This window comes from Lissotriton vulgaris, chromosome 7 (genome assembly GCF_964263255.1).
Source record: "Lissotriton vulgaris chromosome 7, aLisVul1.2, whole genome shotgun sequence".
Classification (NCBI taxonomy): Eukaryota; Metazoa; Chordata; class Amphibia; order Caudata; family Salamandridae; genus Lissotriton; species Lissotriton vulgaris.
In genome coordinates, this window is record NC_141695.1 from 400964950 (window position 1) to 400984610 (window position 19661).

Below are 19661 nucleotides of genomic sequence, written 5' to 3' on the forward strand. Positions count from 1 at the left end.
AGCCAATCATGGAGGGGGTGGGGATCAGGCCTATACTTTATTGAAGATGAATATGGGCCACATTCGAGTTACATTTGAATCAAGAGGGGCTCAAAGATGTCCTAGCAATTCTTGGTTCAGGAAGTTTACCATGGATCAGGTAGATTAAAGACACTTTTTTAAAGTTATTTTTTTATGTACGGGACCTAGATCCGAGACATTGGGTATCAGAGCGCTACAGATGGAAACATTCATTTTTATGATAGGCACTGGGAGATTAAGTGATTTGCACAGATTCACAGGATGTTGAGCACCGTTGATGAGACTCGAACCCGGTTCCCCAGCTTCAAGGTTGATCGTTCTAACTGTAAATCTACATCCTCGTGTAACAAAGATGGGGTGTGGTGACTTGTGGCAGATCCTGGGGCAGCTCCCATCATTGGTAAAATAACGCTAAAAAGGGAAGTATTGGCAGTACAAAACAAATTTAATGCTGGCCTTCACCTCCTATGGCACTTTGACCAACTCCGTTCTTCAGATTAGGGATGATTTCAAGCTGGAACACGTTTTACACGAGATTGAGACCCTCCCCCACCCCCAAACCGGAAAGCTGTATTTGCAGTTTAGCTACAGCACACTACTGTTTATCTCTATCACTGCCAAATGATGCAGCACATTTGACCTTGCTATGTGTGCCTGCCATTCTTGTGGGGCAGACAGGGAGACAGAAGAGCATATTTTATTCTTTCGCCCGTCATATTTAAAGGGCAGGACAAAGTGGATAATGCCTGTATGACGACTTTTAGGTGTTAGGAAACACGTAACTGCACTTTGTATTATAAAAACGGATGCTAGACAATTTTTGGTCATTTCTCTTTGCTGCTTTTTAATAGCTATGTGGAGGATCAGACAAAGGTCTTGTCAGCAAATGGTTGTTTCTGGCATTTTAATAATCTGGTTTTTCGAATGATGTGCACCCAAATGCTGTTTTCCTGAAGGAGATGGCATGGGTGCATTTACTTTTTAACTGAACATTTCTTGTGTGATGAATGAGGTTTTAATTGATATTTTATTATTTTATGTGAAGCACTTGTATGTTTTAAATGTGACTTTTTTTTCTTCTTGTGCTTTTATGGCATATTGCCGAAATAAAGTATTGAAACTTTACCAAGTACTATTGAATTTGAATGTGTGGTACACTAGTAGTATGTAGGACAATATAGGGATTATCATTTTGAGAAAAAAACGCGTTTCCAATACTGATGAAGCTCTGAAGGTTTCCTCTTACTACACCATATTTTGATGTTCATCATTGAATGTTCTCAAAAGGCATACCTGCTTGGAGATCTGACCCCAGTGGAAGAACTGCTAGTAACTGTGAATTCCTTTCCCAAAGCCCTAGAAAGAAAGCAGGTGTGTGCTGGAACTGAATGGAATGTGCTGTTCAATATTCCCGTTGATCTCTGTTATTGGGCACATCGGGATTGTTTTTTTCTGATTATTCCTCCCTTACATGTCTTCTTATGCTTCCTCTCCATGTGCAGATCCTGTGGACGTTCTCCATCTATTTGGAGTCGGTGGCCATTCTTCCCCAGCTCTTCATGGTGAGCAAGACTGGTGAGGCAGAGACCATCACTAGCCACTATCTCTTCGCCCTTGGTCTATATCGTACCCTCTATCTCTTCAACTGGATCTGGCGCTACCAGTCAGAGGGCTTCTTCGATCTCATCGCTATTGTGGCAGGGCTCGTACAGACAATTCTGTACTGCGACTTCTTCTACCTGTACATCACAAAAGGTGAGGGGATGTGACAAGTAGAGCTATTATTTTCCTGAAACTCTAGGGCACCATAGGCAGTTTGTTTTATGCCTTAACAATACAAGTGTGAGGGTCTCAAATTGAATGGTTCCGCTACTTGTTTTTTGCTAAATAATTAGAGGGTGTTCTTCATCTCTAGTGACTTCTAAAACGAAATGTATGCCACGGAATATTTGGCTAGGATTGGTTCGTGCTTCTCAATTACTCCAGTTATTAGGTTTAAGGTATCCACTATTTCACTTTATGTTGGAAAGGTTCTTTTTGCAGTCTGCAGAAATGTATTTGTTATATATTTAGATGGAGTTGTTTTAAAGCAATATGTTGACATGGGTCTAGCACAGACAGTAGGCAAGCTGTAAGCATATGAAAGACTCCAATAGACTGCAGGCATGAAATACCCCTTTTCAGTATGTTATTCACTACTTTCACAATGGTAGGTGTTCCTCAGAAAGGGAGCTTAAAGAGTTACATTTTCAGTAATTTCCTAAAATGGAGGTGGTTGGGTTCTGCTCTCAAGGGAGGGTTTAAGGTATGTCAGTGTTATGTGATCTGAAACACTTAATGGTTTGCCTCCAATCATCTGTCTGTAGGATTGTTGACAAATTGGCTGCAATAAAGCCGATATTTTTTCTTGCTGGAGTTACAGTGGGGAACACACTGTTAGAAATGCCAGGGTTTTTAATCCAGTAGGTCTTGTGTAGTTAAATGATTGTATACGAAACATCTCAGTACTATCAGTATTTTATCTACTTTGTTAAATGAATGTTAACACTGTGGACGGTTCTTATGGTAGATGTGAGTATTCATAATGTTTTTCTTACTGCAGGAAGCTGTGAGTTATGGTAGTGTGGATAGTACCGAAATGTGTACTAGCAGAGCATATTGCTCTCAACTTAACTCCTGGTAATGATGCGATTGCGCTGACAGTAACATTATGGTGGGGTTGGTTTGCTGGAGAGCTTGGGATCGTGGTAATATAGATGTTTTTTTGTCGGGCTGTGAGTGATTGCAGTTTGTATCATAGCATGAGGACCTGTGAATGATGGTGGATCATACATCAGGGTACTTGGTGATGGTGTTTTTCATAGTTCTTTGGAATGTAATGAGTTGTTGAAGTGTGAAAGATGCTGGGGGCTTTTGAGTTGATAGTATAGTAGAACATACTCAAGAGAGCTTTGACTGGTTGTAGAATTGTTAATGGGGATGGCTCTTTGCAAAGCCTTGAGCAATGCAAGAAGGGACAAAGCCTCCTAGAATGGGCTACCACTGATATTGTAGCTGCTGCTGTAGAACCAAAGGCTGTATAATTAAAATTGGTTGGTCCTGCTAAACTTTCAATGATTTCCCACTGAAAATGTTCTAATTCCCAAAGCAAAATGTGACTTAGTTGTTTTTTCGGAGGTCCTGTGTGCCTTGACTGGGACAAAACTGATATTCACTCCTACACCATGGAACTGCCAGTCGGATTCTTACAAGTTCCTCTGAAGCTTTGGATAAAATGCTTTTCAAAGTTTTCAGACTTTCTTTTGGTGCCCAAACAACCACAGGAGTACACTTCTAAGACGCCTAAGACCTCAGGAATGGACATGTTGCTGTTTACCTCAATCTGGCACACTGACAGTCTCAAAGTCCAGTCCAGGTTTAGTTATCACTAGTCGACTCTGTACTTCAGTGAAAAGGCCTCATGCAGTTTATTGGGTCACTGTAGTGACATAGGAGATCAGCCAACTGATCCTTGGAGTCCACTCTTTGTCTCGTGTACAAGAGGCTGCTGGTTGAGTCCTTCAGGACTCCTCTCAGGTCACAAGCAGGTCCAGTTTTCTTCTGATCTTCTGCAGGACCAGAAAGTGTTCTGGGGCGGATACCTGGGGGTGCCACATTTATGCCTCAACCAGCTAGTGGGTTAGGATGATTCCTGGGCATACCCTGTCCATTGGGGTAAAAGTTCCACGCGGTTAGCCTATCCACTTTTTCAGTATTTCATGGTTGCCTTACTGCAATCATCTCACTGTGACCCTCACACTCAAAATTAAAGATGGGTAAAATCTTATCCACTTGTGCAGAGCCTGTGTGTCCACCAAGTGCTAGGGTAATGAGCATTCCCCTTCACGGTGGTCACTCAATCGCTTCTGGCGGTAGGTTTACTCCATAAGGTCTTGGTGCCAGCCTGAATAGGGTGTCAAAACCTGGGGCCTTTCCAGGTGTCACCTAAGTTTGCCTTGTAACAACGAAGGCCCATTTGTGCAAAATATGTAACTGGGCCCCACCCCACCTGGGCTTTTGCATTATATTACAAGTCTTGTGCTGCCACCAGAGCAACTGCAAACTTGTGCTGCCCTTGGGGACTTAAGGTACCTGCTGGCAGGGAATAGCTCATAGAGACATCTAGCCACAGATTCCTTAACTTTGAACTTCCAGGCGTGAGGCTGGATCCGTAAGATTTTTTATAGCACTACCCCTGCTTGCCTATAGGTGGCGTTGGTCGACTCTGTGTGATGTTGTTGGCATCGGGTTCGTCTTAGTCATTGTGATATCTGCGTCGTCTAAATATAGGCCACCTCGGCGTTCTGTCAATTCTTTTCTTTCCGCACCGGCCAGTTCATATTCGTCGAAGAGAGCTACCCTCCCTCTCACTTTTTGGCAGACTTTTTTTGACTTTTTGTCGAATGCTTTTGGTGTCTGGGATGCTCAGCAAGGAGACCTCAGGGATCAAACCGTGCTGCGCCCGTCATCGCGCCATGTCGGTCAGGGACCCACATATGGTGAGTCTTTGGTGCCTGGAGCGTGACCACAACCCAAAGTTGTGCTCCAATTGCCGGGCCATGGCACCAAAGGCTTTGAGGGAGCAGTATCTAAAGCTAATCTCGGGATCTGGAGGTCGGCTGCTTGATCTCAGTTCCAGTCGAGAGGAAGGTCCGAGCACCGCTCTAGAGGGGTCGAAGTCTCCCTCCTCCCAGTTAAAGACTTTGCGGTCAGGTAAGAAGCACCATAAGAAGTCGAAGTGTGCTTCGACTTCACCCCATCCGTGGCATGATGAGATGGAAGAGTCTCGACGTTCGAGGCCACACTCTACTAAGAGTGTGCCTGGGTCAGCTCTGCATTTCCCTCCCTTTCCGGGGCCGGGAGCAACCCCCACCCAACTAAAATAATTTTATGTGCACCATATTTATGGAGCCAGACCCTGCTGGCGTGCCTTGGTGCTCTACAGGGTCAGCAGGAGACCCCATGGTCGCTGCGCATCAGGATCCGGTGCCACGGCCTCCTCTTGGATCTGCTCCTTGAAGTTGAAGTTGGGGGAATTTATAGAGCGCGCGTATACCAAAAAGGTTTCATGGAGTGTCCTTAACCCGGATCGGCGCCGGATGCACCCCATTGACCTTCCCTGGTGCTGAGTCCGACGTCAAGACCTTCAGCGTTGCCAGCGCCCACTGGTAGCACCTCCCCTTCGTCATTCCAGACAACTCGGAGCCGGCTGGTCGTCCACCAGTGCCGATGGAGCTTTATGGCTCCATGCCATACACTCTCCACTATTCTGAAGGGCTAGGAATGGATGATGATGATTGGAAGGGGCACGCCTGTCTGAGGACGTCCTGCTTTTCGGGGGTATGTCAAAGCTAACCTCATGGACATGCCTTTTGATGAGTCCCATCTCTTCAGAGACAATGCAGATGCAGTGCTTGAGTGTTTCAATGACTCACAAGCTAAGGCCAAGTCCATGGACCTCTCCACTTTATCCCGGCCTGTGTCTGCCTTTCACCCCTTTTTTGGCCATGGAAGGGGCTTCCAACCATGCCAACCCTATTCCAGGCAGAGGACCCCGCAAGTCCAACAACTTCTGCGGGCTTTCAACGTGGTTCAACTCGACCTCGCAAGTCGTGTGGCCAGAAGTTGGGTCAAGCCACACACAACCCCTCCTCCACCACAAAACCTTCCTAGTCCAATCTCTCTGGATCATGGCCGTCCAGTTGGTGACACGATTTGCCATAAATTCCACCACTGGCGGGCTATCACCTCAAACAGGTGGGCATTGCAAATAGTCTGAAGGAGCTACTCCCTTCCCTTTGAGACTACCCCTCCCTCCATGCATCCAACATCTAATCGGAGGATCACCTTGCCCTACTTCGCGAGGAAGTCAAGACCCTCTTGGCCCGGGTAGCTATCAAGAGGGTTCCCTGGCCATAAATAGGCTGTGGTTGCTATTCACGCTTTTTTCTCGTTCCAAAGGACGAGGCCCTATCCTCGACCTCAGAGCCCTCAACAACTGTATCAAAAAGGAGAAGTTCAAAATGCTAACCCTTGCTCAGGTCCTGTCTGCCTAGGATTCGAGGACTGGATGGTATTGTTGGACTTGCAGGACGCCTATTTCCATATCCCCAACCGGCCTGCCCATCGCCGCTACTTGTGGTGTATGGTGGGCTCAGAGCACTTTCAGTTTACCGTGCTTCCCTTCAGCCTCACCAGTGCCCCTCAGGTGTTCACAAGGGTGATGGCGGTGGTTGCAGCCCATCTGTGGAGATCAGGGGTTCAATTTTTCCCCTATCTCAATGACTATTTGTAGAAGGTGGGCTTGTCCCAAGCAGTCCTCTCCCACCTCCAGACTAAGGTGAACCTCCTGCATTCGCTGGGGTTCACTATCAATGTGCCGAAGTCACACCTGACTCTCTTTCATACGCACCATTTCATCAGAGTAGTTCTGGATATGGTGCAGTTTTTGGCTTATCCTCCCAAGTGGTGAGTCCAGGATATTCCGGCTATGAGACCAATATTTCAGCCTCTATCCTGGATATCGTCGAGAATGGCTCTGAGGCTGTTGGGCCTCATGGCCTCCTGCATCCTGCTTGTGGACCATGCCAGATGGCACATGCAGGCTCTGCAGTGGGACTTGAAAATCCAATGGGCACAGCATCGGGGAATCTATCTCACTGACCTGGTTCAGATTTTGGGGAGCACCACGAACGACCTGCGGTGGTGGAAATCGCGATTGGGTCAGAGGCAGACCCCTCTCCCCTCCCCAACCAGATTGCACAGTGTGACCGACTCATCACTTCTCGGATGGGGTGGCCATCTGGAAGAGGTGTAGATCAGAGGACTGAGGTCACTGGCAAAAGCAAAGCTCCATATCAACCTACTGGAGCTTTGTGCGATCCAATTGCAATGAAAGCCTTCTTACCTTCCCACAAGGAAAAGCTTGTTCAAGTGTTCACAGACAACACTATCGCCATAGGGGCCTGCAGCATACAGGGTAGAGTGGGGTTGTGGACCCTCAGTTAAAAGACCCTGCATCTCTGGATTTGGCTGGAACAACAGGGCATTTCCCTCGTAGTTGAACATCTGGCCGGTTCTCTGAAACTCGGAGTGGACAAACTCAGCCATCGATGCCTTGCGGATCACCAGCAGAGTCTCCATCCGGAGGTGGGGAGAGTCTAGGTTAGAACAGTTCACCTCCGGAGAGAACGCCCAAAGTCAGTTGCTTTGCATGTTTGGCAATGCTTTTCTTTGCAAGTGGAGCACAGCCCTTCTGTACGCCTTTCTGTCCATACCAGTCCTGCCTAGAGTGCTCAAGAACATCAGAACAGACCAGGCCCAAGTCATCCCTGTGGCTCAGGACTGGGCATGGAGAGTCTGGTATCCTGAGCTTCTGCAAATGAGCATTGATCCTCCGATCAGGCTGCCCCGTTGGGGGGGGGATCTACTGTCGCAGCAGCAGGGATGGGTTCTTCAGCTGAATGTGTCTACTCTCCGCCTCCTTTCATGGAGTTTGAGCGGCGACAGTTCACAGCTTTTGACCTACCTTCCTTCACCTTTTATTATGCTACAGTGGGACCTTAATTTGGTTCTCATTTTCTTGATGTGCGCATTGTCTGAACCTTTGCAAAACTGTCCCCTCCGGCTGCTCACTATCAAAACAGCCTTTTTAGTGGCATAACTTCTGCCAGGAGGGTGAGCGAACTACAGGCTCTGCCTTCTCAGCCTCCTTACATGGCCTTCTTTACGGACAGTGGAGTGATCTGCACTAAGGCTTCCTTTCTGCGAAAGGTAATAACACCTTTTCACATGGGACAATCTGTCACCTTGCTCACTTTCTATGCTCCCCTGCATCCTTCTAAAGAAAGAGCGTCTTCACCGTCTGGACCCAAACAGAGCTTGGTCTTCTACCTTGACTGCACTAAAACGATCCGGGTTGACGATCAGCTTTTTGTGGGGTACGTTGAAGCTGAGAAGGAATGTGCTGCTCAGAGGAGGACCATATCATGTTGGGTCATCCACTGCATTAAGATATGTTATGCCTTGGCAACGAAACAGTCTGCTGAAGGCCTTGGGGCCCATTCTGCCAGGGCAAAGGCAGCCACCATATTCCTTCGTTGTGGTGTTCCGCTCCATGACATTTGCCAGGCGGCCACATGGGCATCTCTGCACACGTTCGCTAAGTATTATTGCCTGGATAACCAGGTCTGCAGATAGGGCCTTTTTAGGTCTCGGCTAAAAGACGCGCGTAAGCGCGTCTCCGCCGAGATCTTATGTCAGCGAGTAGCAGTCCCAGGAGACAGTCAGTGTGCAGTTTGTATGCAACATGCGCAGTTAATTGAGGGGGTGGGTGGGGGGCGAGGGGAACGGTGGATAAGTGGTGAGTGCAGAGTGGTGAGTGCAGAGTGGTGAGTGCAGAGTGGTGAGTGCAGAGTGGTGAGTGCAGAGTGGTGAGTGCAGAGTGGTGAGTGCAGTGTGGTGAGTGCATGAGTGGTGAGTGCAGAGTGGTGAGTGCATGAGTGCAGAGTGGTGAGTGCAGAGTGGTGAGTGCAGAGTGGTGAGTGCAGAGTGGTGAGTGCAGAGTGGTGAGTGGTGAGTGCAGAGTGGTGAGTGGTGAGTGCAGAGTGGTGAGTGGTGAGTGCAGAGTGGTGAGTGCAGAGTGGTGAGTGCAGAGTGGTGAGTGCGTGCAGAGTGGTGAGTGCAGAGTGGTGAGTGCAGAGTGGTGAGTGCAGAGTGGTGAGTGCAGAGTGGTGAGTGCGTGCAGAGTGGTGCGTGCAGAGTGGTGCGTGCAGAGTGGTGAGTGCAGAGTGCAGAGTGGTGAGTGCAGAGTGGTGAGTGCAGAGTGGTGAGTGCAGAGTGGTGAGTGCAGAGTGGTGAGTATTGAGGGGGTGGGTGGGGGCGAGGGGAACGGTGGATAAGTGGTGAGTGGTGAGTGCAGAGTGGTGAGTGCAGAGTGGTGAGTGCAGAGTGGTGAGTGCAGAGTGGTGAGTGCAGAGTGGTGAGTGCAGTGTGGTGAGTGCAGTGTGGTGAGTGCATGAGTGGTGAGTGCAGAGTGGTGAGTGCATGAGTGCAGAGTGGTGAGTGCAGAGTGGTGAGTGCAGAGTGGTGAGTGCAGAGTGGTGAGTGCAGAGTGGTGAGTGCAGAGTGGTGAGTGGTGAGTGCAGAGTGGTGAGTGCAGAGTGGTGAGTGCGTGCAGAGTGGTGAGTGCAGAGTGGTGAGTGCGTGCAGAGTGGTGAGTGCAGAGTGGTGAGTGCAGAGTGGTGAGTGCAGAGTGGTGAGTGGTGAGTGCAGAGTGGTGAGTGCAGAGTGGTGAGTGCAGAGTGGTGAGTGGTGAGTGCAGAGTGGTGAGTGCAGAGTGGTGAGTGCAGAGTGGTGAGTGCGTGCAGAGTGGTGAGTGCAGAGTGGTGAGTGCAGAGTGGTGAGTGCGTGCAGAGTGGTGAGTGCAGAGTGGTGAGTGGTGAGTGCAGAGTGGTGAGTGCAGAGTGGTGAGTGCAGAGTGGTGAGTGCAGAGTGGTGAGTGGTGAGTGCAGAGTGGTGAGTGCAGAGTGGTGAGTGCAGAGTGGTGAGTGCAGAGTGGTGAGTGCAGAGTGGTGAGTGCAGAGTGGTGAGTGCAGAGTGGTGAGTGCAGAGTGGTGAGTGCAGAGTGGTGAGTGGTGAGTGCAGAGTGCAGAGTGCAGAGTGGTGAGTGCAGAGTGCAGAGTGCAGAGTGGTGAGTGCAGAGTGGTGAGTGCAGAGTGGTGAGTGCAGAGTGGTGAGTGCAGAGTGGTGAGTGCAGAGTGGTGAGTGCAGAGTGGTGAGTGCAGAGTGCAGAGTGGTGAGTGCAGAGTGCAGAGTGGTGAGTGCAGAGTGGTGAGTGCAGAGTGGTGAGTGCAGAGTGGTGAGTGCAGAGTGGTGAGTGCAGAGTGGTGAGTGCAGAGTGGTGAGTGCAGAGTGGTGAGTGCAGAGTGGTGAGTGCAGAGTGCAGAGTGGTGAGTGCAGAGTGGTGAGTGCAGAGTGGTGAGTACAGAGTGGTGAGTGCAGAGTGGTGAGTGGTGAGTGGTGAGTGCAGAGTGGTGAGTACAGAGTGGTGAGTGGTGAGTGCAGAGTGGTGAGTACAGAGTGGTGAGTGCAGAGTGGTGAGTGGTGAGTGCAGAGTGGTGAGTACAGAGTGGTGAGTACAGAGTGGTGAGTACAGAGTGGTGAGTGCAGAGTGGTGAGTGGTGAGTGCAGAGTGGTGAGGGCAGAGTGGTGAGGGCAGAGTGGTGAGGGCAGAGTGGTGAGGGCAGAGTGGTGAGGGCAGAGTGGTGAGGGTGCAGAGTAGTGAGTGTGCAGAGCAAGTGTGCAGAGCATTGTGTGCTGTTGAGTGCAGAGTGCTGTGTATTGGCAATGTTAATGACAATGCCCATTTATTTTTGATTTAAAGAAAAAAAATGTCATGAGCAATGCCAATAGCTCTACCTTTAATGATGCCGAGACCATTGCATTGCAAATGCTTGTTAGTTATTCTGTTCAACAGGATTTCCTGGTTTGAATGTTCTCCGCTGTCCCTCCTCCTGGGAACGTTTTGCTTGGGTATCTGTTCAAAGGTAAGGAGTCTGCACCTAGATGTCTCTATCAGATGGACTAGTTACTTACCTTTGGTAATGCTTTATCTGGTAGAGACAAGATCTAGCCGCAAATTCCTTAATGCCCCACCCATCCTCCCCGCACTGCAAATTAGTTTGACAAGGCTGTATCCCTTTCAAGGCCCTAGTTAGTTTTTTAACACACCATGGCCAGTCACATCATGGGTGGTGTGCGCTTCTGGTGTGGAAAGTTATGAAAAGTACTGACATCAGCATGCCAAGGTGGTGCCTATATAGACAATGCGGGCATCACGATGACTACTGCGTCATGCTGAGTCAACCGATGCCACTTATCAGCGCGCAGAGGTACTGTTATCATACATCTTCTTCATCCAGCCCGATGCCTGGAAGTTCAAATGCAAGGAATTTCCAGCTAGATCTTGCCTCTATCAGATAAGGTGTTACCGAAGATAAGTAACTTGTCCGTCTGGGTGGTCCATGGGACCAATTTTCCACCTTGGAGAGGTCGTCCTTGGGGTACACTGACTGTGCCACCTCTTTGGGGCACAGTCGGTGCACCTCCTGGCGGTCTCTGCACCAATGTCCATAATATGGCACAGAGGCAGAATGTTTCCTTAATTAGCATGGGACCATGCCCCCTTGCTAATGAGCGAACACTCCGTGAAGACCGCACCAGTGCTTTCTGGATTACAGAAGAGGGTCCACAAGCATCTGCACCTTCTTTTGTAATACTGTAGTACCCTGAAGGCACAGAAAACAGGCTTGCATGCCTGTTGAACCTCTGGGGCACTGTTTGTAATAAGGCCCCTGATCTTCCTGCTAGGGGAAGAAAACATCTCTCGGCTGCCAGGCAATTGTTCCTGCTCTGGGAGCAGTTTCTACACCTAATTCAGGCCAAATGTCAGCTGGGAAGTGACCGGAGAGCGAATGCTAATTAGGCTCCTGCATCTTCAGGCAGGGTAAAGATACATTTCTAACAGATACATTTCCAATATATTGAATAAAACTCTGACTTCACCATTACATCGGATTTTCATTAAATATAAAGATAAATCTTTGAATAGATGTTCTTCAGGCAGTGGAGCTGGTAGCCAGTACAGGGCAGAAGTTATAGATTAAAGTATGTTATCTATACTTTGACTTTTCCTATCTGCCACCTACAGCCGGGACAGTGACAATGTCATTTCGGACCTTGTCACTGGGGGAACATGCCATTGCTAGTGTCACGTGTGTTCCACTCTTAAATAATATGCACCCTACCTATATATACCAAGATGGCCGCCTGGTAGGAGCTCTTTGTTAGAGCTCCGAGTGCTTGGGATTCCATATGTGGACTTAATCCCTGTTAGCACCCAGCATTCCGGCATCTATAGCAAGGTAACGACGGCGAGTAACAGGAATTCTTCAACAACATCACCCTTACCTGGCTAGCGAGAGCAGGAGCACCTTGAGGGTCCCTCATCTCCACGTAGCGGGAAAGGAACGAGCCACCCACGTCTCTCCTGACACCGGGCTACCCCTGGCCACCGACGGAGCCTAGGCCGGTCGTTTGCTGCTCGGAACCTGTTGTGGCACTGACTGTGGTCCCTGATCACCCCACAGGAGGCTGGGACTGGCGCAGGAAGAATCGAGTCACCCCCTCTCTGCCCAGAACCTGGGCTGGGACGGACGCCAGGCTGCCTGGAGGAGACTAACGCCCGGCTGCTTGGAGGCGCTGACGGGAGGCTGGGACTGGCGCAGGAAGAATCAAGTCACCCCCCTCTCTATCCAGAACGCGGGCTGGGACCCCCCGGAGGCTGGGACCGGCGCAGGAAGTATCGAGTCACCCCGCTCTCTGACCATAACCCGGGCTGGGACGAACGCCAGGCTGCCTGGAGGAGACGAACGCCCGGCTGCGTGGAGGTACTGACGGGGGCCCTGGTCGTCCCCCTGAGGCTGGGACCGTGACCCTGTGAACAGGAGGGACCGAGTCACCCCCTCCGTACAGATCCCGGGCAGAGCTGCTCTAATCACCGGAGGCAGCCGGTACGCCTACACCGCCACCGGCACCGGGCTGCATGGAACGGATCTCTGCATGGGTCGGATCTCTGGCCCGGACCCCTCCGGCACTACACTACACTGGCATCGTCGGGCGCTGCATGGATGTCCGGAAAGCAGATGACCGGAGAGCAGCGCCCGCAGAAGTGCTGAATTTCAGAAGTGCGGAGTTGCCCCCATCTGCACCGGCCTACAGGAACTGGATCCCAACAAGGCTTCCTTCATACCACCGAGGATTCACACCCCTTGCTGTTACCATGTCCCTGGGAGTGGACCTGCAAGCACTGGCAAACATCAATGTTACACCAGAGGGGCACGAAGTCTAGCCTCAACTGCCCTTCCTGCTCTGAAATCTGCCAGAAATCGATGCACAAATTCTGACAAAAGCCTCGAGGTTTGCATTTCTTTCAACTTTAATATCTGCGTATCTGCTGAGCCGAAATCACATCTAAGGTCTTTATTGCACCCTAATCGATTGCACGCTTTTTAAAACTCTGTGGTTCTAAACTCCTTTGTTAAAACTCCTTTGTTCAAAAAGGCAGGGACCTTAAGCTAAAGCAATAAATCCCCCCTGTACCTCTAGGTGCCCACAAGGCTCCTCAACAACTTCAGATAAGGCTCCCTCCCAGCAAGCTAGAAACGGGGCTTGCATGAAGGGGAAGGGAAATTGCTCTTCCCTGCTATCTAATCAACAGCAACAAACAGAGGACTACTGTCTCTATCTCACCTATTTGGCGGCCATTTTTGACTAGTCTCTCTCTTGGGCGGCCATCCTGGTCAAACTTCAGCTTTATCTGAACATACACTAAGAACTTAGCATTTTAGACTAATCTCAATTACCAAATACTTTGCTCAGCTATGTATCTATACCCTCTTGTGAAAGAATGTCTGCCTATTATTGCAGTATTATACTTCTACCTGCATTTTGAACATTTGTAATGCACAGATTGCTACCTCACATATTTTGGTTGCTAACTAATGTCACTTTTGATTTTTGACTTGTGAAAGAATGTCTGCCTATTATTGCAGTATCATACTTCTACCTGTATTTTGAACATTTGTAACGCACAGATTACTACCTCATATATTTTGGTTGCTAACTAATGTCACTTTTGATTTTTGCCTTGTGAAAGAATGTCTGCCTATTTTTGCAGTATTATACTTCTACCTGTATTTTGAACATTTGTAATGCACAGATTGCTACCTCATATATTTTGGTTGCTAACTATTGTCACTTTTGATTTTTGATTCATGTGAATTGTTGTTTGCATTTGTATTCTGTTCTTATATCAGTAGTATACTATCACTTGCACTCTGCACTATTCTGCACATTTCCTCAACCTGCACCCATTCCCACTTTTCTCTCCTGTTATGCACAGACTGCTACCTCATATATCATATATTTCTACTGCATTCTGTATCTTCACCTTCTTGTAAAAGAATGTCTGCCTATTGCAGTAGTATACTTCTACCTGGATTTTGAACATTTGTAATGCACAGATTGCTACCTCATATATTTTTGGTTGCTGACTAATGTCACTTTTGATTTTTGATTTTTGATTCATGTAAATTGTTGTTTGCATTTGTATTCTGTTCTTATATTCTATCAGTAGTATACTATCACTTGCACTCTGCACTATTCTGCACATTTCCGCAACCTGCACGCATTCCCACTTTTCTCTCCTGCTATGCACCGACTGCTACCTCATATATCATATACTTCCACTGTATTCTGCACTACTCAGCACAGTTCTGCAACCTGCATCCATTCTCACTCCTCTATCCTGTAATGCACCGACTGCTACCTCATATATTTCTGGTTACTCACTAGTGTCACCTCTGCCCCCTAGGGTCACTTTTGATCCATGTATCCTGTTGTTTGCATCGGTAGCCTGTCCTAGTACTATACTTATATTTGGAGTATTATACTTCACTTTTACGCTTTGTTACTTACTCTATGTATTTGCTCTACTGCACACTCTTATATCTTGGTTATGCTGTTTGATCACTATTGCCACTTTTGTACTTTGTAACTTACTGTATGTATTTGTTTTTCTGCACACTCTTATACTTGGGTTATGCTGGTTGACCACTAGTACACTAATACTAGTGTATTGTGTAACTTACTGTTTGTATGTGTTTCTCTGCACACTCTTTTATTTGGGTTATGCTGGTTGACCACTAGTGCCACTTTTGTACTTTGTATCTTACTGTATGTATGTCTTTTTCTGCACATGTGTACCACTATAGTGCATTCTCCCACACCCACCTAAACCACCACCCCAACATGGATCCTATCGGCAATCACACATATAAAATCAACTACCCACCGGCACTCACCAAAAAAGCCGCTAAACGCTTTAAACACAACTTCCTTAGGTCACACCCTGAAACCCCCTTCGCTGACACCTTCTTCTCACCGGTCAACGGATCCATGAACACCGATATCATCTTCCACACCACACGCAGAGCCCAATGGAGAAAAGCGTTCCTCTCCTTACTCACCATTTCCTCCACCAGGAAATCCGCGCACAGCCTAACTCTCTCCATCACACCATCCCAACTCTTTCCAGGCAGAGCCACCATCACTATTTACAATAACGGGATTGTCCTATCTCAATCCACAGACAGGAACCTGGAACTACTAGACAACTTGTTCCCCACTTTCAAAGAGCACCTCTCCAATTCACGGACCAACAATCATATCTCCTCCAGTCCCACCAACCATGACCTCACAGCTCCCACCACCCACAACCCTTCTAACCTATTTCAGCGCCAGTTAGCTACTACATACTCCTCAATCAGGGACACACCTACCACCCCTGACCTTTCATCTCCCACCCACAACCCCTCTATCCCAGTTCAGCACCAGGCAGTTGCCACACACGCCTCAAACACAGACACAGGTCACTCTCCCTCATACACCACTCACACTCCCACCCCTTCTACCAACCCTCGGACCTCCACACATACCATCATCACTCCTCTCACACCTACAGCTGTCATTAACACTCCTCTCACCCCTGACAGCACAGCTCCCACCCACAACACACCTAACCTAGCTCAGCACCAGAATGACACGCACATCGACAAATCCCTCTCTCTATCCCCCCCATTCTCAGTCCCCATTACCCTCTAACTAACTACGCAGAACAAACCTCCTCTCTCAATTTAACTCCCCCCTCCTCACAACAGGACCATCTCCAACCCCATTTCCCCTCCCACTCTCAGCCCCCATTACCCTTCCTGCACCCCCACCACTATTATAAGTCTCCCAACCTACACCTTGATCCCCCCGCCTACCATCAATGCCCTCACTCATACCACCAACCTCCTCCCTACCTCATCCACACCCCTCCCGCCCAAAACCTCTCTCCTCCCTAACATCATCCCGTACACTAACACAACGCAGCCCTGCTCGAACACCAGCCCACTCTCCCACCTGCACACAAATTCCCTGGTCAGTCATTCACCTCTGACTGTCACCCCCACCTCCACCACCTACCCCACGATGGACAACATCATGGTCACCCTCAATCAGATCAAAGAAGACATACACACCATCAAAGAACTACTCTCCTCCCACCCCATACACCCCTCACCCACTCCCACCTCCCCTCCCAACTTGTCCCCTACCCCTCCTGCTGACTCCCTCACTCAACACGCCCCACACCGGGCGTCAATCCCTGCTCATATTCGCAGCAACCACCCTCGTCCCCCTCGTCGCCCCTGCAACTCCTCTCACAACTACACCTCCCCGCCCAACTTGTCCCCCACCCTTCCGATTAACTCTCACACTCAACTCTCCCCACACCGGACCTCAATCCCAGCTCGCAATCGCAACAACCGCCCTCGTCGCACCCACAGCCCCACTTCTGACCTCGACACACTCACCCTTCTCCGCTCCTATGACCCAGCCCCCCAAAACCACACAACCACTGCGCACCTCACCATTCCCACGATACACTCAAATCCCCTTAGACCCCCCACACTAAACAGCAGATTCTCCATCCCCAATAACCTTAGAAAAGTCCCTCTCTCTCTCTCTAGAACCCTCTACCACCCTCAACACACCCCGTCTCAAATGCACTCTCCTCAACTGCAGATCGGCCTCGAAACATTCCGCCGCCATTGCTGATCTCCTCTTATCGCTGGACCTTGACGTAATCATCCTGACCGAAACCTGGCTATCTGAATCTTCATCACCTATAATGGACATTCTGGTTCCTCCCAACTACCACATCATCAGGCTCGACAGATCAGGCAAAATAGGTGTTGGAATCGCATGCATCTACAGGAACAACCTCTCCGTTCTGAAAGTCAATACCAACTCCCTCCCATCCCCAACATCCTGGGAATACATCTGCCTCGACATTATTAGTGAGGGCAAACCTATATGCTCTCTACACAGCATTTACCACCCACCATGGGACAACCACACCTTTTCCCAACAAATCATGGATATGATCTCAACCAATTCCAGACGGCAGCTCACCCAAATATACCTTGGTGACTTCAACCTCCACTGGAACGATCACAATGACGCGGTGGTAAATAGTCTTAAAAATGTCCTCGATGCCCTTAACCTCACCTAAATATGCGATAGCCCGACCCACGAGAAAGGCTCTATCCTCGACCTGATCATCTCCAAAGAGGACTCTATCCAACTCGAGTCCATCCAACCCTGTGACTGGTCAGATCATCATATCGTCACATTCTTCATCAATGAAAAAGTCAAAGTTAACCCGGCTCAATTCTCCAAGCCCAAAGTCTGGAAAAGAGGCATGAAAAAACTCAACCCAGGCTCTTTGCCCCCTAACAGTCGCAATCTCCTACTCCCACCGACAGGCGCTACGGACGTTCAAACCCTGACTGACCACTATCTCAACGCTATGACTTCAATAATTAACGAGGCTGCGCCTTTGCAGCTAAAAAGAGTCTCTACTAAAATCTCCAATCCATGGTACGACGGGAGTCTCAATGAAGATAGACGAGACATGCGAATGGCAGAGCGCACCTGGAGATCAGCTCCCTCTGCATTGCACCTAAAAGCTCTGAAGGAAAAGAGAAACGCCTATTTCAGGAAAATAAAACGCTCCAAATCAGATTTCTTCAGCCTCCAGCTCGACCAAGCAAAAAACCGCCCGAGAAAACTGTTTGAGCTAATCAGATCACAATCCAAGGACCAACCCCAACCACTCAACACTATTCGTGAAGCACCCTCCTGTGAAGACTTCGCTGCTTTCTTTATCCAAAAAACTGACAACATAAAGAGCGATCTCCTCATTGACGCGAGCCTTTACTCCAAACCCCAGTGCTTAGCACCCACTGAACCAAAAAACAATGCTACATGGTCAACCTTTGGCAAACTGCTCAGCACCCTGAAACCATCCAATCACCTCACGGACCCCCTTCCTGCTACCGCAGTAAAAGACTTTCCCCCTTTGCTTCTCCCTCTCTGGACTATTTATTTATTTATTTATTTTGAAAGTTTTATATAGCGCGAACAAGATCTTCGCAGATATCAGAGCGCTTTACAGAGGAGGGGAGCATATATACACAGATACATCAATAGTGTTAAAAGTACAGTGTAGTGATATCATAAACAATCAAGTAAGTCAATTTCAAAGTCATACAAAAATGCAAAGGGTTCGAACAAGTAGTACAGATCAGTATCGAGTCTTTGAAGTTGATCCCCAGTAGTGGTTCAAGTGTATTTAGCCATGAGGATCGCTTTTACTTCTTTCTTGAAAAGTATGGTAGAGGGGATGAGCCTGGTTTCAGGGGGGAGTGAGTTCCAAATCCTGGGAGCCATTCCTGAGAAAGAGCGTTCATAGGTTTTTTTCCTTGCGGAATCTTTTAGGCTTTAGCAAAAGATTGTTTGTGCCTCTAGTGTTTCTGGAGCCTCCAGAAATAGTCGGCTTCTGAGCGAGGTATCTAGGTGAGCTCAGGTGGACAGCCTTGTGCGTCAAACAAGCGATTTTCAGGTGTATTCTGGCTTCAAAAGGCAGCCAGTTCAGGGATTTGAAGTCAGGGGAAATGTGTGAGTGTTTTTTTGATCCAGTGATAAGTCTCGCTGCGGCGTTTAAAGAGGCTCTTATGGGTGCCGTAGTAGCTAGGGGGAGACCGCAGAGGGCGGTGCTGCCGTATTCTATTCGAGGTATGACTAGTGATTGTACCGCAGTTTGAAAGTCTTTGGCTGGAAGGAAGGGTTTAAGTTTCCTAAGGGTGTTGATTTGGTAGTTCGCTCCCTTAGTTTCTTTGTTGATGTGTTCCTGCATGCTGAGATTGGTGTCAAGTGTTATGCCCAAAGATTTTGCTGAGTCCACGATGGTGGGTTGAACATTGAGTGCCGTTAGGTGTTTAAGCCACATTTGTGCGGTAGTGATCTTCGCGGGAGGTGAGATCAGAAGGAACTCTGTTTTAAGGGCATTGAGTTTGAGATGATTAGCGGCCAGCCAGGATTGGGTGCTTCTGATCGTTGAGTTCAAGAGCGTGATGTCTTTGGGTGATTGTAGTTTGAGATAAAGTTGGGTGTCATCAGCATACATGTGGAAGTGTACATTGGATTCTTGTAGCAAGGTGGTGAGAGGTTCCATAACTAGGTTGAACAAAGTTGGGGATAGGGAGGATCCTTGTGGTACGCCTAGCGATATAGGTCTTGGCGCAGACATCAAGTTGTTGCTCTTGAATTTCTGCGATCTGTTATGCAGAAAGGACGTGAACCATTTGAACACAGTTCCAGATAGGCCCATTCTTGTGTTTAATAGTTCGAGTAAATTCTCATGTTTGACGGTGTCAAATGCGGAGGAGAGATCAAGGAGGATGAGGAGGCAGGTATCGTTATGATCTAGGATTTGAAGGGCGTCGTCAATTATGTGAGTCATAGCAGTTTAAAGTACTGTGATTTGCTCGGAAGCCTGATTGTGCTCGGAAGCCTGATTGATGAGAGTTGAGGAGATCAAACTGAGTAATGTGTTTAGTCAATTGTATTTGTGCGCATTTTTCCAGCAGTTT

The 19661-nt window shown here is 48.5% G+C and overlaps 1 protein-coding gene across 1 annotated transcript in view; it reads left to right on the forward strand.

The window, feature by feature from the left end:
- The window catches only part of KDELR1 (KDEL endoplasmic reticulum protein retention receptor 1), a 115523-nt gene that overhangs the window by 90004 nt on the left and 5858 nt on the right, over positions 1–19661 (forward strand). Inside the window, exon 4 of the mRNA XM_086930355.1 lies at positions 1524–1776. Coding sequence (XP_086786481.1) covers positions 1524–1776 — 253 coding nt within the window. The remainder of the gene's footprint in view (positions 1–1523; positions 1777–19661) is intronic.